Source organism: Cervus canadensis, chromosome 1, assembly GCF_019320065.1.
Source record: "Cervus canadensis isolate Bull #8, Minnesota chromosome 1, ASM1932006v1, whole genome shotgun sequence".
NCBI classification, from domain to species: Eukaryota; Metazoa; Chordata; class Mammalia; order Artiodactyla; family Cervidae; genus Cervus; species Cervus canadensis.
The window spans coordinates 30913432-30937376 of record NC_057386.1 but is presented as its reverse complement, the minus strand read 5'-3'; the positions used below and the strand labels follow the sequence as shown (position 1 = coordinate 30937376).

General features: G+C 43.4%; 1 protein-coding gene and 2 long non-coding RNA genes across 3 annotated transcripts; 2 read left to right on the top strand and 1 right to left on the bottom strand.

The window, feature by feature from the left end:
- Positions 1-470: 470 nt before the first annotated feature.
- TMEM220 (transmembrane protein 220) lies at positions 471-16132 on the bottom strand. Its single transcript, XM_043474111.1, has 6 exons — positions 15960-16132; positions 15242-15271; positions 11087-11147; positions 8841-8964; positions 7450-7509; positions 471-606 (listed from the first exon to the last, which is right to left on the bottom strand). Exons 1-6 carry the CDS (start codon positions 16050-16052, stop codon positions 471-473), a joined length of 504 nt encoding a protein of 167 aa, XP_043330046.1. The 5' UTR covers positions 16053-16132.
- On the top strand, positions 1878-6539 carry LOC122445173. Its single transcript, XR_006270465.1, has 2 exons — positions 1878-1918; positions 6004-6539. It is a non-coding gene; the product is annotated as an uncharacterized LOC122445173 (long non-coding RNA).
- A 2209-nt stretch (positions 16133-18341) lies between the features above and the next one.
- On the top strand, positions 18342-21563 carry LOC122445666. Its single transcript, XR_006270662.1, has 3 exons — positions 18342-18546; positions 19312-19455; positions 19802-21563. It is a non-coding gene; the product is annotated as an uncharacterized LOC122445666 (long non-coding RNA).
- Positions 21564-23945: the final 2382 nt, after the last annotated feature.

Genomic DNA, 23945 nt, shown 5'->3' with positions numbered 1-23945 from the left:
CCAAACCCTGCTTCCCTCTGTTATCCTGTGCGGAGGACTTTATGTTTGGAATGCTCTCATGTTATCTACTTTAATCTTCACAATTACATAAATGAGTGGGTGGGCTGGTATTTATAGATAAAGAATTATCCAAAAGATAATTTCAGTTATCTTTGGAATTCTTGGAATTCTTTAATTCCAAAGAAAGTAGATTTATATATTTCTCCAAGTCACATGGATAGTGATGAAGCAGAGTTGGGATTCATCTTTCTTAACTTTCCTACTACACTATGATAAAACAGAGTCAGACCCTTTTCTTATTAGTCCCATCCAGTCCTGTGTTGTAAGCAGGCATACAAAGTTCTTAGGATTTAAAAAAAAAATTCATCTCTAGTAGTAACTCAACTGAAATAAATTCCTAGGAAGTCAGCTTGTTACAACCATGTTTATAAAAAATCAAGAACTCTCATTTTAGGAACAGGATTCTTCATTTAAATCACTGTCTTGCAGTGAGCTGGCCAGGAGGAGCGCATCTCCTTGTTTATATATATGTAGACCCAGGAGATAAACGGGAGAAGAGCGACTGTGGTAGCAATGGCCAGCTGAATTCTTCCACCACCTGGAGCCCTATAGACACACAAAAATGATTAGAAACAAAAATCCAATTTGGTTTGGTAACAAATAAGACTGAATTTAATAAAACACATCACTGCATTTTTGTACAATCTTTAATTTTTTAAATTGAAATATAATTCTTACTTGTAGTTCTTTATATGTTCCTACTGCAAATCCTTTTTTTTTTTTTTTTTAATGTGTATTCTACATAGCTTTTCCCGCTCACTTAATAATGTGTTGTAAGGAACTGAGGTCATTGATTAAGCAGTGTTAAAATGGATCCTCACCTAATGATTTTAGTGTCCCGTTGAGGAAAACTTTCTCCTCAAGGTTTTGAAGATACTAAATTATCTTTTCTAAAAGTTTCATTGTTTTGATTTTTACATTAGATCTATAGTCTGCCTAGAATCGATTTTTATGAAAGTTGGAGGGGTTGTTTCTCTTTTTTCTGTATCGATATTCAATTGATCCATCACTATTTATTGAAAAGATTATCCCAGAGTGCTACCATTGTCCTAAGTCAAGGGTCTATATGCACATGGAACTGTTTCTAGACTTTTGTTTCATTCACTTATCCTTTTGCCAGTATGGGTTTATTGTATATGGCCAAAGAATCATTATTTAGGTGTTCTTTATTTTAATATTGAGATCTTTAATTTCTCCCATAATGTTTTATAGTTTTTATAGTTTTGCTTGTAGGGATTTTGCATATCTCTGCTATATTTAGTCCTGGGGTGTTGATATATTGATATTATAAATGGTAACTTTATCATTTTCTGTTATTGCTGATTAAAAATAAGATTTTAGTAAATACTATGTCACATAGTATCCAGCAATCATGCCAAACTCACCTATTTGAAGAACATTTTAGATTTTTAAAAAATTTTCTACATATGCAATTAATGTCATCTGTGAATAAGGAAAATTTAATTTTTCCCTTCCAATCCTTGGGCCGTTTCTTTCTCTTTTTTTTGCCTTATTGTACTGGCGAGGACAAGCGCTAGGATGGTGGTGAGAAATGGCAGCCGGGGCCACTCCTCACTCCTGATCTTAGAGGAAGTATTCAGCGGCTCACCATTAAGGGTTATGCTTTGGTATAGCTACTCTATCAGGGAGCTCAGTGCTAAATAAGCTGCCTGCAATGCAGGAGACACGAGTTTGATCCCTGGGTCCAGAAGATCCCCTGGAGAAGGAAATGGCAACCCACTCCAGTATTTTTGCCTGGGAAGTTCCATGGACAGAGGAGCCTGGCAGACTACAGTCCACGGGTTCACAAAGTGTCAGACACGACTTAGAGACTAAACAACAACAACCCTTTATCAGGGTAAGTCTGTTTTCTATGTTTTTATTATAAGTGGCTGTTGGATTTTATCAAATGTTCTTTTTGTATAGATATTTTTTTCTTTCATTCTATTAATCTGGTGAAAAACATTGGTTGCTTTTCAAATGTTAAACTAACTGTATTCCTAGAAAAAACCCAGCTTGGTGGTTGGGTCATGAATTGCAGGACTTGATTTGCTAATTTGTTTAGGGTGTTTCCGTTCATGGTCATGAATGAGATGGCTGTATAATTTCTTTTTTTCTTTCCTTTTTTTGGGTGGTAGGAGTAACATTCTTGTCAAGTTTTGGTATCCAGATTATTCTGCCCTCAACAAATAAACTGGAAAGTATTCCTTCTTTTTCTGTTCTCTGAAAGAGTTTGTTGAAGGTTGGCATTATTTCTTCTTTAAATATTAGGTAGAATTCTGCAGTTACGCCATTTAGAGTTTTCTTTTAGGAAAAGTTATCTACTCAATTTCTTTAACCATTCTAAGACCATTCTGAGTATTTCTTCCTATATCAGTTCTGACAAATTGTATTTCTCAGTGAATTTGTGCATTTCATCTACATTTTCATATTTATTGGGAAAAAGTTGTTAATAATATCTTATGATTTTTGCAGTATCTGTTACATGGGTAATAACTTTCTTTTTCATTCCTGATTGTTTTTTTGTGCCTTCCTGATTATTTTTTTGTGCATTCCTGATTATTGTTTTGTGCCTTCCTTTCCTTGCTCTCTAATTATTTTTACCTTTTTAGTCTTGCTAGGGTTTATCAATATTATTAATCATTTCAGAGAATGAAATGTTGATTTTTTTTTTTTATTTCATTGGATTCTGCTTTTGTGTTTATTTTCTCATTATTTCTTTGGGCTTATTTTACTGTTATTTTCCTTCTTTAACTGGAGAATTCTTAACTTCTTGGAAGTTTAGCTCATTGATTTTTCAGCCTTTTTTTTTCTTATACATGTATTTAAGGCTATAAATTCCCCCATAAGCATGCTTTTTAGCCCCCATCCCACAAATTTTATTGTGTTATGTTTTCTTTATCATTTAGTTCAAAATATTTTCTTTTTTTTTTTTTAAATCTTTTGACCATGCCACGGGACATGTGGGATCTTAGTTCCCAGGCCAGGGATCAAACCCATATCCCCTGCCTTGGAAGTGTGGTAACTTAACCACTGGACCACCAGGGAAGTCCCTCAAAATATTTTCTAATTTTCATTGTGATTTCTTCCAGATGTTCTTTGGAAGTATATTTCCTGATTTCCAAACATACCGTGGTTATATAATTATTATTTTTGTTAATGATTTCTAGCTTAATTGCACTGTGGTCAGAGAACATACTCCATATTACAGTTCTTTGAAATTTGTTGGGACTTATTTCATGCTCAACATGAAGTATTTTTGTAAATATTCAATGTTTACTTGAAAAGAATGTGAATTCTGCTCTTCTTGGTGCTAGTGTTCTATATATGTCCATTAGGTCAAGTTTTTTATTGTGTAGCTAGTCTTCTATATCTTTATTGATTTTTAAAATCTTGTTCTGTTAGTAACTGGAAAAAGCGTATTAAAGTTTCCCAAAATGATTGTTAATTTTTCAGTTTTTCTTTTTTGGCTTGTCAGTATTTATTTTATATATTTTGAGGCTATGTTAATTATATATGCTTTTTATTAATAAGTGGTGTTGAGATCACCAGAGAGCCAAAGGGGAGAAAGATAATATTGCATCCATTCTTTTTGCCATTATACTAGGATAAATTCTAAATAGGTCAAAGATTTAAATGTAAAAATGAAACCATACGTGTATTAGGAGAAAACTTGGGTAAGTTACTTAAAACCTGAGAGGACGGAAAGTTTTCCTACCTGTGACTCCAGATCCAGAAGCAGTAAGGGAATGGATTGATCAATGTGGATACATTAAAGTATTTTTTCATGGCAAAGCATACTTTGCATGAGTAAAGTAAAAGGACAATAAAAGCAAAAGAGAATGTTCATCTTATATCACTGCTGCTGCTGCTGCTAAATCGCTTCAGTCGTGTCCGACTCTGTGTGACCCCATAGACGGCAGCCCACCAGGCTCCGCCGTCCCTGGGATTCTCCAGGCAAGAACACTGGAGTGGGTTGCCATTTCCTTCTCCAATGCATGAAAGTGAAAAGTGAAAGTGAAGTCGCTCAGTTGTTTCCGACTCTGTGTGACCCCATGGACTGCAGCCTACCAGGCTCCTCCGTCCATGGGATTTTCCAGGCAAGAGTACTGGAGTGGGGTGCCATTGCCTTCTCTGATCTTATATCACAGACAGGGTTAATAGCCCTAGTATGTAAAGAGCTTCTAAAAGTAGAGAAGACCAACTGCCTTAGAAACTGGTTAAACCTACATCTCTCAGAGATGAACTAACATGTATAAAAAAATGCAAATGGCTCTTAATCATACAAAAATATGCTCACCTTTGTTCCTGATAAGAGAAATGCAAGTGAAAGCTACTACCCGTTTCTCAACTATCCAATTAGTAAAACTTCAGAAATTTGACAATACACTCTGTTGGTACCGTTTTTAATATCAAGCGATTAGATACAGTCTGAACAGTAGAGGGCTGGATGCATATACTGTGGACATATCAAAATAAGCAAAGTTAAAAAAAAAAAAATAAGCAAAGTCTTTATATACCACAGAATGATCTCCAGGATGTGGTAAGGGTAAAACGAAGAATACAATTGTGTATAATGTGCTACCACTTTATCTAAGACAAGCCGGAGTACCAATGAATGCATGTATTTGCTCCATTAAGAAAGCATGGAAGGATAAACCACAAAGTAGAAAAAAGTTTTACCTATAGAGAAAGGGGGGAATTAGGGTTGGGGGATAGAGAAGTTAGAGCCCTTTGAATGTCCTCTGTTTTGTAAATCTATATGTAGAACCATATAGATATTTTACATAATTATAAAACAAAATATATTTTAAATAAAGTATCCCTAGAAATTTAAAGTAAAATGAAATAAACTATGTATTCACTTGGTGAGATTAGCATACAGAGTAACTATTCCACGTAATTTGAATGTGCATCCCTTAAATAGATATTCCCTAACAACAACAACACTACCTATTTTCTGTAATTATATTATTATTCTGAGATTGTGTTTGTATTGTGGGATAAGTCAGATGAGTTATGTTGAGGTCTCTGAGACTAGAGATTTTTTGACATGATTAAAAGGAAATACAGATTTAAGATTGCTGATAAGTTTAAATGAAAACCTGTGTTCCTGAATTTGAATTCTAGGATCAACATGAACTCATAAGGGATTTTATCTTTAACTATATATATGTAAAAATATATATACATATAGCTACTTTATATATATTTTATATACTCATACATATGTATGCATATACATTTATGACACACATAATACACATGTGTGTATATACACATACATGTGTACATATATGTGAATTTCCTAATTCTAACCACTAAAAAGAATGAACTCAATCCAGTAGTAGTGAGCACCATTTATACCCACAATGTGACCTCTAAATACTATTAGCTACCAAAAGTAAAGAAGGCTTTTGGGGGAAATGGTTGATTCCAGGTCTGGGGCATAAAATGTACACCTTAGTGTGGAACATTTTGTCATACCAGAAAGCAAGGAAGCAATCAAAATTTACTAAGACCAAAAAAACTAATAAAAGTTTACTAGGATCATGTTAAACAGAATTCTGAAGCCAGTGTGAAAAAGTGCCATTAATCAAAGATGGAACAGTCTAAGCAACTGCCATGGCCTGAAAAAACATCAAGTATGTTGAGATCTATGACTTTATAATGGTACTGTTACATAAACAAAACTCACTGGTCACTTCTGGAAGAGGCCCAGGCAAGAAAAACTCATTATTCTGAAAACTGGGCAATTAAGAGAATCAACTCCTTTTCCTCTTATGATTTGTATCTGAGTAGTCAAAGAATTGATAAGTAGAAGTTTTCGAAGTTTTCCAGGTAATAGCCAAGAAATTATATAATTAGAGTATCAGCATTCTGCAACTCAAATGAATTCGTGGATTTAGGCAATGGTCATGAAGATGTTATACTATGTTACAGAGAAACAGCGAGGTGTGATGTACGTTATTATGGAAGTACATAACACCACCCATGAGGTGGTCTTGCCTGGTGGTGGTGGTGATGGTGGTGATGAGGATGACAAGAGGAGAAGGAGAAGAAGACAACGATGACCAGCCTGTGCCTAAGCCTGGGATCTTACCACCAGTTTTTAGGAAACACGGAGCACAGGAACAAGCATTTATCATACAGTTGTGGAAATGTAAACACTGGCTGGACAACTCAATACTGAATAATTACTGTTTTATTTTTGTGTGTGTATTGGTAGTAGAGTGGTTATTTTTTAAGTGCTTACCTTTTAAAGACACATACCAAAATATATAAAACACAAAACAATATGATGTTTGAGATTTATTTCAAAATAATCAGGATAGTGGTAGATGATACAAGATTGGATATATGAAAAATGTTGAAAATGGGTGATGAGTACATCTGATTCATTATATTTGTCTCTCTACTTTTGAATATGTTTGGATATTTCAAAATAAAAAAACAAAAATTTCTTCATTACCAAAAAATAGTCCCCTACTCTAATGCTGATTTTAAAGTCTACTTTTTAAAATTAAAATGTCTATACAGGCTTTCATTTGGTTGGTGTTTGTATACTGTGATTTTTCCATCTTTTGACTTTCAATCTTTCTGATTCTGTGTATTTAAGAGTTCTCTTTTGTAAGCAGTGTTTGGTTGGGTTTTTAGTCTTTTTATCTATTTTGAAAATCTTTGGATCTTTATTGGAATATTTACATTTAATGTAATTTCTCATATGTTTGAATGTAATTCTCTCTCTCAACATCTGCTTCCTGTTTCTCCATCTGTTCTCTGTTTTTCTTTTTTCCTTTCCTGCCTTCTGTACTCCTTTTCTCTTAGTGGTTACCTCTTAGATTATTTTCCTAAGATTTTTTTTAGATTATTTTTCTAATAATCTAAGGTTTTCTCTTAGATTATTACCACGTGAATCCTTGAGTTATCAAAGTCTGATATAAGTTAGTACTTTTACCCTTTTCAGATAATTCGAGGACCCCAGACTGCTTTAGCTCCATTTTTTTCCCTTCCAACTTACATGCTTAGTTGTCATGTATTTTTCTTTTTCTATTGCTGTTTTACAAAGTTAATATTCACATATATATACCTCCAGTTTTATATTTTATTTGCTACTCACTTTTCCTCAATCTCCAAGCTTCCTTTTGAGATCACTTTCTCCCTGAAGGACACCCTCTTAGACTGGCAACTCCCTGCGATGACTCAGAAAACTTTGTATTGTGATATTCACAAAAGTATCAGTGATCGTGAAACACTGAGCCATCTATTGTTAGCTTCCCTTACAAAAAGGGAAGATTTCTCTCAAAAGATTCCTGGTTACATCTCTGTCAGTATTCTCATTCACCTGCTTGAGCACATCTGATTTTAACTGATGGGTCGAAAACTTACTTTGAAGAGCTGTGGCACAGACCCAGCCATGCTGCGATGATCACGAGACCAAACAGCTCCCTACAAAACAGCAGAGATTTCATTTTTTTTGAAGAGGCTGCAAGTGAGATGCATATCATTCCATTTTCTCCCTGACACTTGCTTCTGCTGATTGTCTGATGACTTCCTCCAAGATACAGAGCATCTACAATGACACTTGATTCTGCTGATTGTCTGATGACTTGCTCCAAGATACAAGCATCTACAAAATACTTTCAAGTCTGGCCATGACTCGTAAATTACTTTTGTCAAACCCTTTAAAGCCCTATATGAAAATAAATTTCATCTTATGAGGCAGATATGAACTTCATGATTGTTTCCCAATTTATAGATGAACAGAGAAACAACCAAAACAAAAACACAGATAAATCTACTTCATGTCATGGGGAAGAATACTACAGTCAAGAAGATAATCCCAGATTTGATAGGCACTCTCTTCATATTGTTTTAAAGGGGTCAGTGTTAGGCAGGTTGAGCTCAAATCAGTAATTCAAGTACACATTGTAGGAGACCAGGTCATGTCTTAGAGGAGAGGAATGATTTGTCGAATGAGTCAGTCTAATGATTTGGGGGTGGGTATATGCTTCTAGAATTATTTGTTAAAAGGTCGTATCTTCTACACAGAGTAGAACATAATTGTATTTGGCCAAGTACCACTTGGAAGCCCCTCTTTGATTTCACTGAATCTCGTGGGCTTCAAGTAGGTGGGGGTTGATTCAAACCGTCTGGTCTGCATTCCCATCCCCAACCCGATCTAATTTCCAAAGATTAGGGCCTGTAACAGCAGCACAAAACCAGTGGGACTTAACCTACAGGACTCTCAGTCTTGGTGTTGGCAGATGTGGGACAGAAAGGAAAGGAACGGGGCTCTTTGTGAGGTCAGGGAGTCAAGGGTGAGGGGAAGCAGAGGAAGAGGTGATAAAACGAGCCAGTGATGGTGACAGAGGGTGCAGAGGACGAGATGTACAAGGGCAAGGCTGGCAGAGGTCCCCCTCTGAGGAGGCCGATCATATTTGTAAGTAGAGTTTGGCTTGTACCAGGACCGAACCCAAATGCTGGCGGAGTTTTCACCTCATTAGACTGGACTGAACATTACTCTACACCATCACTGCTCATCACAAGGGGGGCCAAGGTCCAACTGCCTGATGGTAATATAAGGTGATGTGTAGCATTTAAATCCTGGCTCCAGCTCCATCACTGCCTCAGTTTCTTTAGCATGTAAAGGAGATGATATCTTCCCTGCCCCTCGAGGTACTGGGGGAGTTAAATCACCACAGATAAGGTGTTGTGAAGACACAGATTTATAGTTCTTCCCCACCCCCTCCAAAGAGCGAAACCCACCACTCACTCACCTGCCTTCCTCCTCGTGCAAGAGGTTCTGTTTCTTATGAAGCAAGAGGTTGTATGCCAAGCTGATAGCCCACAGGCCACAAAGGATAATATGTATTGCAGACACACTCTTCCAAATAAAGTTACCTAAAAACAGATATCCTGGTGCTGTTAATCATGGAACCACGCCCCAGAGAAACAAGATTTCTTTGTATTGGCTTTTAATCTGCCTTCAGGGAAAGCATACAGAAAAGGCTGGGGTTTTTTTTTTTTTTTTTTTTTTTTGGTTGTTGTTTTGATTTGCCCTCAAATCAAAAGGTTAAAACAGGTGAAAACAATATTTATAAACTTAAGTGGACATTTATTATTTTGGTTGTCCATTATCTCCCATTCGGATGCTGACTGACCCATCTTTTCTCTGGGGACCCACCCTTCCCACACTCTCAGTCCCGGTGTCCCAGACGACTGGACACTAACAAGGTCAAGGTATTCCATCCCTTTGGTGACAGTGATTTGTCTCAGGATGAACAGATAACCGATCAGGAGCACCAGCTCCATCCTGAGCTTTTGCGGAGCTATCAGGGAAGTGGATTCCAGATTCTGCTGGACCCAGCATGGTGAAGCTGTGACCTTTGAGCGGCAGGGCCACCACGTGGAGCCCAGGGCTGAAGTGTAGCTGATGTGCAACTAAGCCTGCAGAGAAGTTTAAGTTCTGAGTCACCACCAGCACCTGAAGCCAGCACCACCCCAGCCTTTTCAGTAAAGGATCCCAGTACATCTCGCTTCAGCTTGTAGGCCATTTGAGTTGAGTATTTTTTCCTTGCTTGCAACTAATGGAGCCCTAATGGATACACCTTAAAGATGTAAACAGAATTCTAGGGGCCTGTACAAGAAGCCCATACATCTGGGTGACGGGAGTTTTCTCCACCCAGGCGGGAATCATTTGTCTTTATTCTAAGGCCCTGAGGAATTTCCAGCCCCACTAGTAGAAGCTGATTTAAAGAAAGTGAAAAAATAACCTGCAGGACTGATATTCCCCACTAATAAGAAAATGTTAGTAAACAATGTAAAAAAAAATTTTTTTTTTCTGCTAGAAGACACTTTTATAGAATGAAACTGTCCAACTTAGGTTTAGTGAATTTTTAGGGCTGTAAAAGGTGAAGCAGCTTTGTTTTGCCCCTGAGGTTGGTGACCTATGGCCCATACAAGCCAGCTAATGTAAATGAATATTTTATATGTATTCTCACCTGGGATGTATGTGTAAGCAGTCCAAGGAGCAGGTTATGAAACAAATACACGATAAAGCCTCTGTGTTACACAGCCATTCACTGACGAACAAGTGTTGGGTACATGAGTTAGACATGATCCTGCTTTTAAGGAGCCCTACAGTCTAGATGGAGGAAGCATATATAGAAGTGTGCAGGAAATTACTGGAGTTACTGTGATGGATTCCCTGGTAGCTCAGACGGTAAAGAATCTACCTGCAATGCAGGTGACCCAGGTTCGATCCCTGGGTCGGGAAGATCCCCTGGAGAAGGAAATGGCAACCCACTCCAGTACTCTTGCCTAGAAAATCCCATGAATGGAGGAGCCTGGCAGGCTACATACCATGGGGTCACAAAGAGTTGGACACAACTGAGCAACTTCATTTTCACTTTCACTGTGATGGTACACAGGGAGACTAGAAAGGGCAATATGTATTAATGAGAAATCCAGAGATTTCTATAATTACAGACATTATAGACAGTTTCTATATAATAGTAGCAATGCAGATACATAGGTATCTGATACATAGCAGTTCATTCATTTTGAATGAATTCAAAATCAGAAAATGATGAACCAGAGTGGTACTGGGAGAAGGATTTGTATGGAGTAGATACATAATAGACATTGATCCCCACTGAGTATGGAGACAAAGTTAGCAGTTTGATTGTTGCTGATTTTCCATTAACTTAGTGGCTTAAGAAATAAGCACAGTGACTGAAGCCCTTCTCTCTTGGGCTACATGGCCTAACTGCTGTTCCACATTAGCATCAGAGATGCTGGGATCCAAGTGCATAAAGCCTGTCTTAGTATGGCACATCCCCATCAAGTTTTCCTGAAGATGGAAGGGGATGATCTAGATTGGAATTCACCTCCTCTTAGGATCAGAAAGAAGAAGAAAGACATGGAGGGCTCCAGTTTTTTACTGGGAGTTGGGCAGACAGACTCTCATTATTAAAAGGAAATCTGATGTTTCGTATCACCATTGAGAATTCAAGGTTCATACCTGTGACAAGAGGGTTAAGTCCAACAAGCAGGGTCAGAGTGGCAGGAATTGTATACACAACCTGTGAGCAGAAAGAGGAAATTACAGGGGTAAGAAGGATGCCCAATATAGGAGATGTTCAGAGACGTTTAGGGAGTAAAGAAAGACGACACCAGTGGTGGCCCCATGTGCCATGATTTACCTCCAGCTTTTAGTAACAACCAAGGAAGTGGTAACCTCTGCTTTTATGGCACTTACCATGTCAGGGTGTCATTTTATCTCTCTTCTCCTAGACTGTAGGCTCTTCCAGGAAAGACTTATTCATTTTCAAGCTCTAGCAGTAAGCAGAGCTCTGATCTCAAGACACAGTGACCTCCTAATCTCTCCCAAGCGACATCCATGCCTAAATGCCCTTCCCCTACTTTTCAAAAATTGCTCTATGAAAAGTAGGACCCAAGCAGCCATATTAGCTATGTGGCCATGCTGGGTCTAAACCCATGGACCATCCAGCCCCATACTCCATCTCTGCAAGTGAGACCACAGAAAGTTTACTAACAGTGTATGGATCACATGTGCCCAATAAGTTCAGGTTCTTCATTTCTGAAACTGGTAACTTGTTTAGGAGTTGCAAAGACTGGCGTTAAAGAGGCCTCATTCACAGCAAGTAGGCAGATTCTAGAAAAACCTACTGCTTGTGTGTCATGGGCAGAGGACAAGCAGAGGTGGGAGGTTTATAAGAAGCATGGGGGCCTCCCCAGAAATGTAGCTGTGAGCCACATCAATCGTGATGCCTAGTTAGAAACGATTAGTTTATCTGGACGTTGTCAGGGCTCAACATTTTAAGTGATCTGCTGTCACTGTGAAAACACACCTGTCTTGACCCTGGGGAGAGATGGTATCTGTATTAAAGACCATGTTCATCCCTCCCAAAGGGTCCCCAGTGATGACTGGAATATCAGCTGGTACCAACATTTGCAAGGACAACCATGCTGCTGAGGGTTAGACCAGACGTTAGAGTGCATATGAATTATCTGGAAGTCTGATTAGAATGCAGATCTGATTCCAGAGGTCTGGGGTAGGACCCAAGATTCTGCTTTTCTAATAAGCACCCAGGGGACACTGCTGCTGTTGTTCCAAGGGCCACACTTAGAGCAGTAAGGGGTTAGTTAGTTCCCACCAGTAAAAAAGAGACTGAGACAGACTGGCAGACAGAAATTAAACACATACACATCATACGATATTTAACTGTGCTCTCCATAGGAAGTGTTTGGCAGAGATTTTTAAATGTGCATTTAAGTATAACAGATATCTGTGATTCATAGATTAAAGGGTCTAAGATCTTCTTATTTCAATGTATTATAAACACATGAACAGGACAAATCTTTAAGTAATAGTTTCCTATGGTAGCTGTGCCATGTTAATCCTTATTTAAATGCTTATCTCTGTTTTGAATGAGATTAAGGATTCTTTTTACATGCAGAGACTGAAAGTAATTGTTTTTAGTACACAAGTAAAAACAATGCACAGTATAAACACTCAGTAATGAACTCAGAAGAATCCACATATAATGGTCTTTTATCTTTTTGTTGGTGGATTTTTTAAACTAAAGGGTATTGTAATATTTATTTACTGTATTTAGTTTAATTGAACATATAGCCACTGAGACCCATGACAGTCATTTCTAACAATGCTCTCCCCGTCTCCGTGCCACTATAAAAACTAAAAAAGCCAATTTGTTTTCTTAGCCTTTTTAGCAGTGAGGAGCCATCATGTTCCAGCAATGAAATGTACAGAGAAGTCTTCTGGAGGCAAGGCTGATATGCAGAGCCCTTAACACTCAATATGAGTGGGTACTGACCAAGCAAGATGGATCCTAGACCATAAGCCTTATTAGTAGTAATATGTACTAACTGGTTAGCAGCCTGTCTGGGGAGCTTCTTGGGAAACATTTGCTCCCTGATGAAAGGGAGAAGCAGCACAGGAGGAAAACTGGTTCTTCCTACTTGTGATGCTTTTGTCTAGGGATGAGATGTCTGGAGCTGCAGCAGCCATTCTGTAAACATGAAAGGATATATCACCTACCCATTGAGGATTGGCAGAGAAACAAGAAAGCAAGCCCAGGTCCTTGATGACACTGTTGACCATTAAGCAGCTGCCTCTAGACTTCTTCTCATGAGATGGTCTGTATGTTTAGAATCTGATGCTAGTCAGATATTCTGTTATTTGCTCCTGTATGCATCCTGATACAAGTATACTCCATGAACAATTTGTGGTAGGGAACATGGGCATCAGTCAGGTACAGTACAAGCCCCCAGGACCCTGTAACCTAGTATCAGTTCATCCATGTGTTCATTCTTCCACTCTAAGAGTCAATCTGGGAAGGACTGCCATAGGAAAGCTCTATGCTAGGTTGCCAAGCAAGAAGAGGGAACTGGCCCCTGACCCCTGGAAGCTGGCATATACAGAGCCAAATCTAAGGCAAAGCAGAATGAGTTAGTGCTACAGTGAAGGTTCAAAGGAAGGATGCCTGGAACTTATGGGAAAGAGATGGAGAGATTTTGTGGTGAGATAACATTTCAGATAGACCTGGACACTTAAATAGAGTCTGACACAGGAATTCTCAGGGCAAGGCACAGAAGTACTATAGGTGGACTAGTCTTCCAAGACCAAGTTGGGAAGGTAGGTTAGGGCCATATTGTGGAGGGCCAACTTAAGACATCTTGGGAAATGACAAAAGTTTCTGTCAGGAAGCAATATGTGGGAAGAATTACAGGAATGTAAGAGATTAGAGGCAGCTCAAAGAATTAGAAAGGACCCATAAGGGTCCACATGGGAGGTAATGGGGGGCTAAACTGGAGGTGAGTGAGGATGTCTGTGGGGGTCTGGTATTGATGCTCAAATTCCATCATCCAAGCATGATGTAAAGGGTAAAATGTACAGATACCGTACAGATAAGCAATTAGACCTATACTGCTTTTTGGTGGATTGCTTTGTTCTTCATTTTGTTTTTTGAGGGGCTCTCAAAGGCAGTAGTAAGAAAACAGAGATATTAGAGATGGCTGAGGTTTTGAGCAAGGATGACTCAGAATGACTCTGCTGATAACAGAAATGGTGAGTCAGGAGGAAGAATGGGTTTTAGAAGGAAAGATGCATATTTGAGGAGCCAGTGTGACGTACTGGGGGACGGATCTAGGAGTCTTTTGGAAATTCACCATTAAGCTGGATAGTTGGAACTGCAGGAGAAATAACACTTGGAACTAAGGACATGGACCAGAGTGCTGAGGAAGAGGCCATTTGATTTGATGCAGGGGCCTGAGAATCTGGACAATAAGAATATCAGAATGTGGTTATATTTATATGTGATATTATATGTACTGTCATTCCAAATGCTTTCACTTGTTGCTACTTGTATAAAGTCAACATTATTCCAAAGCTTAAGATCATTTCATCAATGATATTGTATAGTCTTAGGTGCCTCTATTAAAAGAAACAAAATCAAAAAAAAGAAACAAAATCCAGGTATTTCAGAAAATGTGTGGAACAAATCCCCCCCTCCTCTAAATGGTTTAGTCAAAGCATCAGTTCAGTGTATACTGTAGGTTTTATGGGCTTTAATTACTTTTTGTGGCTATAACTCACTGCATTAGCAGAACCACAAACCTTAAGCCTGCCATATTCTGGTCAAACGTTTGTTGGAGTTTCTGGGTAGAAATTCATGAGGATTGGTTCACACGACCTTGAGAGGTCTACTCTGCCTGTTTTATTCAAAGGGAATACAGCTGAAAGGCCCCTGTATCTCTGGAAAATTCTGAATTCTCAATTTGATCCTTCTCCTCCTAATGTTTTCACATTTCCCTGGTGGTTCAGACGTAAAGAATCTGCCTACAATGCAGGAGACCCAGGTTCGATCCCTGGGTCAGGAAGATCCCCCGAAGAAGGCACTGGCTACCCACTCCAGTCTGACGACCTACAGTCTATTGGGTGGCGAAGAGTCAGATATGCTTTAGTAACAAACACTTTCACTTTTCCTCCTAATATTTTAGGAAAAGGCGCTTACTAAGGATTTGATTTCTAAGCTCTTAGGTACACGAAGCAGGGAGGAAGGCAAACAGACACACTGCATGTTTCGTGCAGTTCCCTGATTCTTTTAGGTATGGGAGGGCAGTCCATACTCACCATCCACAGTTCTGCATCCGGATCGTTCACCTGGAACGCCAGAACAGCAGCATTAGCCCCAGGCTCTCACAGTTCTGTTCCAGTATTTGGTCTGCTCTTCATTCATGTCAGCCATTTACTAAGCCCAGCAGGAGGATACATAGGAGTAAGACAGTCTAGCTGATGGGGTGTGTGTGTGTATGTGTATAGGGGGTGTTTCTGGCTGTGTGTGTGTAGGGGGTGTTTCTGGCTGGCCCCAGCACCTGGTTTGAACACACAGCCACACTTATTTGTAAAGAAGTGCATAGAGGCTCTGCGAAGTGTGGGCCAAGCCCAGAACGGGTGTTTAAACGGCCCTCCAGTCTCAAGAAATGAGGAAAGCTATGGCGAGGGGGCCCCAGATCTTACTTGAAAGGATAATTAGCTGTGAGGGGTTTTGTTCTGCGTGCTCTCCGAGCTGTGCACAGCCTTGCCCCCGGGCTGCCTTTTTATAAAGGTCCCCCGCAGAGACACGCTCCAAACCAGCTCCTTCCAGCCAGCGAGCAAACGGGGTCATGTGACCGCATCTGTCTCAGCCCAGACGGGGTGGGGGTTCCCGAAGCATCAACCCTAACTCCCGCCCTCCCCGTACCGGGCCGGCTTCTGCGACCCCGCGGGCGGTCGGTCTACACCGCAACCGGCCTGGAGTCGGAGCCCGGGGCTCCCCTCCCGCCGCCCCCGCCCGGCCCGGGGCGCTGACCTGCACAAAGGCCGCCAGCGCGAAGAAGGCGCCCATGAACCAGTTGCAGGCGCGCCACAGGCCCCGCGGCCCGCGCCCCGCCGCCGGCGCCATGGTCGGGCGGACGGGGTGGGACGGGCCGGGACAGGCAGGGCCGGGCCGGGCGGGGCGCGGGTCCGCAGGGCGGTGCGGCCCACCTCCGGCCCCTCCTCCTGCCCCGCCCGCTCGCTCGCTCGCCCGCCCGCCCTCCCGCCGGAAGGTCCGGGGCCACGGGCCGGCGCGGGCCAGGGCGTGGGGGACGCCGAGCGGGTTTCCCTGTGGGCCCCCATTCGTTCCTTCCCAAACGTGGGGAGGCGCGGGGGTCTGCCCATTTCACAGACGCGGAGAGTGAGTCCCAGGGCGCCCGCGTGGCCCCCCCAGCATCTCACAGCTGGTCCGTGGGGGCAGGAACTTGCCCTTGAACCCAGAGAGGTGTAACTCCCAACACCAGTTTTCACTAAGGCTGTCTTCCTCATATTTAAAAAAAATTAGAGGAAATTAGAAGGGAGGGAGAGAGGAGCGAAGGAATGAGAAAAAAAAAAGGTGTGTGTATGTATGCGTGTGAGTGCTCGCCTTCTGGTTAGTGTTGATGCATTTCTTTTCAAAGCTCGGAAACTTTCAAAGCGCTGTAAGCATTATGGTAATTTCTTAGAGTGACGACAGTGATATTAGCATCTCATACAGCTCACAGCTTTTCTGAAGACAGCCTTGTTTATCTTCATGGGCTTTTATTATCAGAGGTATTTACATATTATACATATTTACAATTCTTTCCCACCACCAAAACCAACAAGATCCCCACACGTTTTGCTCATGAATTTCTTATGAACTAAAGACACTTGAAATATTCACTGTTCTCCCCTCGCTTGTTTTACGGGGCCTTTTTCTTTCTTTCTTTTTTTTTTTTTTTCTGATTAGTTCTTCGTGGGGCTCATTTACACATCCATAGGCCTCATCATTTTTGCTGTTCTGAAAAGTCTTAATCCCTTCAAATCATCAGCGTGTACTCCTGTGCTCCTCTCCTTTTTGCTAAATCTCCTAAAACTTAGGGTTTTTTCTTTCTTTCTTTCTCTGTTTCATTCGTTTCAAAGAATGCTTATTTCAGGAACACGGCCGCCTTACTTGGTGTAGGGACCACAAAGGGGACTTACTGTGGGCACTCCAGGAAGGTTCGAAGACTGGATCTTTATAGAGAAAATTACCGTCAAATGAGGTCACATGGGTGAACCCTTATCCAGTATGACCAGTATCCAGGAAGAGATATATACACAGACATATGCTGAGTACATAGCGATAAGACAGCCGTCTGCAGACCAAGGAGAGAGGCCTCGAGAGAAAACAAGCCTGCTGACACCCTGATCTTGCCCTCCCAGCCTCCAGAATTATAGTCAGATAATAGATGTTTGTTGCTTCACCTCCCTAGTCTGTGGTACTTTGTTGTAGTGGTTTTGCAAAGAAATACAGGAAGTGATCACAGTACCTGCTCTGCCAGCCAAACAGAGGTATGGGAGGCAAGAAAGAGTGGTGGGCAAATGCCTTATAAACCGTCGCGTGCTGTATAACCACCCAGAGTTTCCTATTCTCAGTGTTGACCAGGACATTCATGGCCATTGTGTGGACATCTGTTGTTTTTGCTGGTGCAGGGTTCATCCCCCTGCTTCTAGGGTCAGCATCCCAGTTATTGGGGAGGGACCCTGTCTCCCAACCTCAGGGCATGTGTACTAGGAGGGCTGTCATGAGACAAGCAGGTGACCCTTGTCTGCTGGCTGGCACAGCCCATCCTCCTGACCATAGCCTCTGGATCTAAGGTGGTGTGTGATTCAGATTGCCCAGGTGCAGTCCTAGGACCTGTATTGGAGGGAGGATTGCCAGATAGCATACAGGGTGTTTAATTGCATTTGAATTTCAGATCAACAAGGAATAGTTTTTTTATTGTAAGTGTGTCCCAAATATTTGCTAAATCCAGTAACCCTAGCTGGAGCATTAAAGAGAAGTGTGTTGAGCTGGTACTGTGTAAGATAGAGTTGCTGGGAGAAAGCTTTTCTGAAGTTGAGTCCAGGTGGGGGAAGCAGAGCTCAGAGATAAGGAAGGCAGGTACCTGGTAACATCAAGTGAGGCTCTGAGTCTAGTCCCACTGGGAACATCTCGCCACCCTTCAGCTTCATGAGTCAACACAGTCCCTCCTTCCATATAAGCCTGTGTGGGTGGGTTTTTTTTTTTTTTTAACCACTCACAACACAGAATGATGACTTTAAAATCACAATTTGACAGTTACGCCAATGCTTGAAATCCTCTAAATCTTCCTGCTGTATGTTTGTCCAGCTTTTGCAAACACAGGGAAGAGAAAGCTTAGCCTGAGAAGTCATGAGAAATAAGTTTAAGTGACTCCAGTTTCCCAGAGAGCTCTGCTTGAGAAGTCACTCCATTTTTTCCCTTCTCATCTATGGTGTTACCCGCCGCAGGGAGGATGAAGTTTGGAAGGGAGCAGCGGCCTGTCAGTGCTGGCTTCCCTCTGCAGAAAGGCTGGCAGGAGGGGCCTTCACGCTGCTGGACTGCCCCAGCCTGCCAGGTCAGTGACAGCGTCTGAGAGCAGGTGGGGTACTGGTGTATATGTGTGTCGTCCTTGCTTCTGGACTGTCCCACAAACTGTTGGAGGAAAGGACTATAACTTACGTATTTTTATTCCCCTCCCACAGTACCTGGCATACCTGGATAACTGGTATCCGACAGTGAGTGGGGATGCCTTGAGTTGTAAGGATATTGCTGAAAACTGGGTTTGATGGTGGTGGTTTGGGGTGGGTGGAGAGAGGGGTACATACTAGTTAACAGGCATTGGGCCTGCTGGCTCAGGCAGTCATCTGAGCACTAAATTTAGGTTAACTCATTTCATGTCCATAACAGATCAATTACATAGACACTGTTATTACCCCCATTGAACGGATGAAGAAACTGAGGCATAGACTAGCCTTTGAATACACTGGTTGAGAAAGACCCCAGCTTTCTGAGCTTTGAGTCAGAACTGGACATCTCCAAGCCAGTGGGGAGGCTTCCTCTGGGTTTGTGGAAGCCGTGGGTGGAGTGGGCCCAAGGCTCTCCCACCCATGAGAGGGAAGTAGCTGCTCCTGTGGCATAGCCTGGGGAGGAGACCTTGAGACACACGCAGGAGGGGCCGTCCCTCAGGGCCTGCTTGGAGCCATCTTCCTTATTTCTTAGATATTTTCAAGATCAGAGAGATTTTCCACCCAGACCTTGACTTGCAGAGCCTGATTAAACAAGGCTATATGTGGAGGGAGGGAGGTAGGTCTTTGTCTCCAATCCTGATTCTGATTTTCAGACCAGGCTGAGAACTGTGGGTGTCCACAAGGTGGCGAGCTTCTGCCACCAACGGCCCTGCCGGGAGGAGGGAAGGGAAGGCAGAGAGGGCCGTAGGTGCTCCCCGGACTACCTGTACTACGTGGCTGTGATGTAGCCTTTCCAGGTGGGTATGAGGTTGGTATCAGCCTGAGGTGAAGACAGACAAATAGAACTTTGTACCAGGAAGTGCTGGTCCCCGCTGGGGTGTTACTGACACAGAGCTACACTTTGCCCTGTGTCCTGGCAGAGCTTCAAACTGTTTGCCCTCCCAAGATTCCAGCAAAACCAAACGTGCTTAAGAGGAGCCATCGCTTCTTATATTAGAGCATTCCAAAACTAAATAATAAGGAGAATAGCTGTCATTTATTGAGTATTTTCTGTGAGCCCGGCTGCTATCCTTTCAGCTCCTTGACATCTTAGAGTCACAAATTCTACGTTTCTAAACCTAAATTCTTCCTCCCATCCCACAGGACCTGCCCCCCAGCCACCCACCCCACGCCTCGCTCCCCCACCGACTCCGGGACTGAACCTCCCGTTTAGTCACTCTTTGCATTGGTTGCCTGGGGCTGCCTTAGCAAAGGATCCATCACCAAACCAGCGGCTGCAAACCGCAGACATATGTACTCTCTCAGAGTTCTGGAGACCAGGAGCTCAAATTCAAGGTGTCAGCGGGGAGCGTGTCCTTTCTGTCTCTTCCAGCTTTGGGGACCTTGTGGCCGCACCAGGCCAGTCTCCGCCTTTTGGGCGTCTGTGTCTTCTCCCCTCTGCCTCTTACAAGTAAACTTGTCCTTTAGTGTGGGTCCACCCAGGTGACGCGGGATCATGTCATCTCAGTCGTACCTGCAGGACCCTCTTTTTAAGTAAGGTCACATTCACATATTCCAGAGGCTGGGACATGGACATGCCTTTTCAGCGGACCGTCATTCAGCTCACCGCACTTTAGGAACCTAGGAGTTGCCCTTGACAATGAACCTAGGAATTGACACCTCCCTTCCCCTCCCACCTTGTGATGTCCCCCACTGATTCCGGTAGATTCTTCTGCCCGGTGTCTCTTCACCATCACTGCCAATACCCAGTCCACGCTGTCAGCACTTCCGCCCTCATCTCCTGACTGGAATCCACACGCCCACCCTGCTGTGGACTGAACTGTGCTCCCCGCGCCCCCATTCGTGTATTGAAGCTCTAACCCCCACCGTGACTGCACTGGGCAAAGGCCCTTTAAGGAGATGCTGCTGCCGCCGCCGCTGCTGTTTAATCACTCAGTTGTGTCCAACTCTCTGCGACCCCATGGACTGTAGCCCGCCAGGCTCCTCTGTCCGTGGGATTCTCCAGGTAAGAATACTGGAGTGGGTTGCCAGACCTCCAGGGGATCTTCCTGACCCAGGGCTTGAATCTGCTTCTCCTGCATTGGCAGGTGGATTCTTTACCACTGAGCCACCTGAGAAGCCCCAACTAAAGTTAAAAGAGGTTGTAAAGGTGGGGCCCTAGTCTGAGGGGACTGGGGTCCCTTTAAGAAGAGGAAGAGGCACAAGTGATCTCTGTCCACACGTGCACCGTGAAAAGAATGTGAGGACCCAGCGTAAGGCTGGCGGTCTGCGAGCTCGGAAGAGAGACCTGGTGGCACCTCCATCTAGGGCTCCCATCTCCAGGGCCCTGAGACGATGCGTTTCTGTTGCTCTAGCCCCAGCCTGTGGTGTTTTGTCACGGCAGCCCGAGCAGCCCCAGCGACGACTCTGAGCTTCCTCCCGCCCCCTCACCAAGGCTTCATGAAAGACATGCATCTCAAACCTCTGCTGGCTGGCCCCTCGCCCCTTTGCCCCTCCTCAAATCCGTGCAGGTGCAGCTCTGAGCGGGGAAGGATGAAACAGGACAGTCTTATGTGATGCCGCCTTGGCTGCCCGTGGCTCTTCAGGTAAAGCCCCACATTTTGAACACTGTCCACGGAGCCCAGCCTGTCAGCCTCCACGTATGCCCCATCCCCCTCCTTCCCCACCAGTGGCCATGTACAGGACCGTCTGTACACAGTGGTCATCGGCTCCTCCAGCGGATGGCTCCCACCTGGAAGGCTCTCTTGGGCCTGCCTCGCTCTGGCTCATATGACACTCTCAGCACCTTGAGCGCCTCTGTCAGCTGTCACAGTCCGCCTTGCAGCACCGAGAACAATGGCAATTAATTAATCGTGCAGCTAGTTGTTTGGTGTTCATGTTGCCCGTTGGGCTGAAAGCCTGTGAGGTCTGGGCCCGCTTTTGTTCCCCATTGTTTTCCCAGTGCTTAGGGAAGTCAGAATAGCAGACACTTGTTAACTGGAGCTCATGAGTGAGCCCGGGATCAAATACACAGCTCTGATCCTAGTACACATCTCACATCCTTTAGATTCTTCTGCTTCCAGTGTTGAGATGTGAGAAGCAGGGCACGTGCATGTCTGTAACTGGCCCAAGCAAGGCCTCCTGGTTATCGCAGCTGGAGCTGAACTCGGAATCCAGAGCTTTCTGATTTCACAGACAATTCACAGCCACAACTCGGGCCCGGTTTGCTTCAGACGATGAGCAGATGCTTAACAGAAAGGCAGAAGCATCTTAACCAGAAATTCATCAGAGGGTAATTTCCTTTATTAAGATAATCATTGCGATCAGCAGCAGGATGGATGAACCACCTGCGATACAGTCATTAGTGGAACACAAGTAGCAGGGAAGGGAAATGGACTGCCCATAACCCGCTATTGCATCCACCAACTGCAGAAACACTATGCTGAGCTAAACAAGGCAGACACAGAGAGTACACACTCTAGGATTCTATTTATGCAAAACCCTGGGAAAGGCAAAGTCATCTACAGTGAAAAACACCAGATCAGCAGTCGCCTATGGGGTGGAGGTGGGAACCCACTGGGCAAGGGGGTGAGGGAACTTTCTGGGGTGATAAGGAAACCTCTGCATCTCGACAGAGGTTTCAGTTACCCAGGTGTTAATGTGTTTGTCCAAGTTCAGCATATGTATGCATGATGGGTGTTGATTTCTCTGTTTTTGCAAAATTTATCTAAAAAAAAAAACACCTCTTAAGCAGATAGTGAATTCTCATTAATGATACACACACCAACGTGTTCAGAGGTGAAGTGTACTAGCATCTACCTCTTACTTCAAAATGCCTCAAAAAATAAAATCAATTGATAAATAGATGGGTAGATGGGATAAGGCAAGTAGAAAAAAATGCTACATGTAGACGCTAGGTGGCGGTATATAGGCGGTCACTGCACAATACTTTCAACTTTGCTCTGTTTGAAAATTTTCATAACGAGCTGTTTAAAAAAAATAACATAATCTGGAAAAAAATGTATTTCAACGGTAGCTAACGTTTGCTGTAATCCATAAGACAGTCCAAAGATGCAGGAAAAGAAAATCACTCATTGTCGTTTCGTGCTAGTTTCAAGGGGTTGATAGGCACAGAGAAGGGAGACAGCGGCCACCCGCTCCCCTAGTCATCAAGTGGGCAGCAGAGTTAGCCCTCAAAACTAGCTCACCAAAAATTGTCCAGTTACAAACGATAACGTTTTTAAGATATCATCTCGAAGCTAGGCCGAGAGAAGACCTGGTAAGTTTTAGGAGTCAAAACAATGAAAACGAAATGCCAGGCTCGTGTTTTGAACCATGCCAAACTGCTTTCTAAAAGGACTGCCTGCTGACACTAGCCCCTTGGCAGTAAAGTCAGGTCTGTCTTCTCAGGGGCCACAGGAGTGAGGAGCCTGGATGGCTGGGGTGTGATGCCCTTGATGGGGGCACAGATACATCCACACTGCGAGCCTCTCACTGCTGACGTGGCCTCGGGGGCACCACTGAGCCTCCCTGGCCTGTCTGCTCATTCCAAGGTCAATCCCTGGTTTTCCGTTGCTCCATTTACCAGCAACTTATGACACAGCTGATCCAGGCCTCCGTGGAATACTTGCTGCCCTCAGGCAGGGGTCACCTGTCTCTCCTGGGTCCCTCCCAGCCTCCCTGGCACTCTTTCTCAGCCTCCTTTGCCCCATCCTCACCTTCTCAGTCACACGATGGATTCCCCAGCGTTAATTCCTCAGCCTTTCGGTCTCCCTGCGCCCAGCCCCAACTGTGATAGCCCATCTGAGGTCAAATCCTGGATCCGCGCCCGCCCCTCATGGGCTCCGCCCTTGAGTCAATGGCGCCACCAGCTCTCCCAGGTATTCCAGCTGAAATCCTTGCAGCCATCCTCCACTTACGCTTCTCCTCTGTACTTAATTCAGCGATAAAACCTGTTACTTCTGCTTCTAGAATCCATCCACAGCAGCCCCTCCTCCCCACCCTAAAATCTCTCACCTCGACGACTGCATTTGCTGCCTCACTGTGCCTCCACTTCCATTCTTGTCCCAGACTCTCCTTTCCCCTCAGAAGCCAGAACCATTCTTAAAAAAACAAAAAAACAAGATTCTCCCCATCTCACAACTCTCCAGTGGCACTGGAATAAAGTCCCAAATCTGGATCCTTCCCACATGACCCATGACCTCCCTGGTCCGGCGTTCTACTGTCTCCCCTTTGCTCGCTCTGCACCGTCCCTGCTGGCTTCCCAGCTCCTCCTCCAGCAAACCAAGCAGGCTGTCACCTTTTCAGA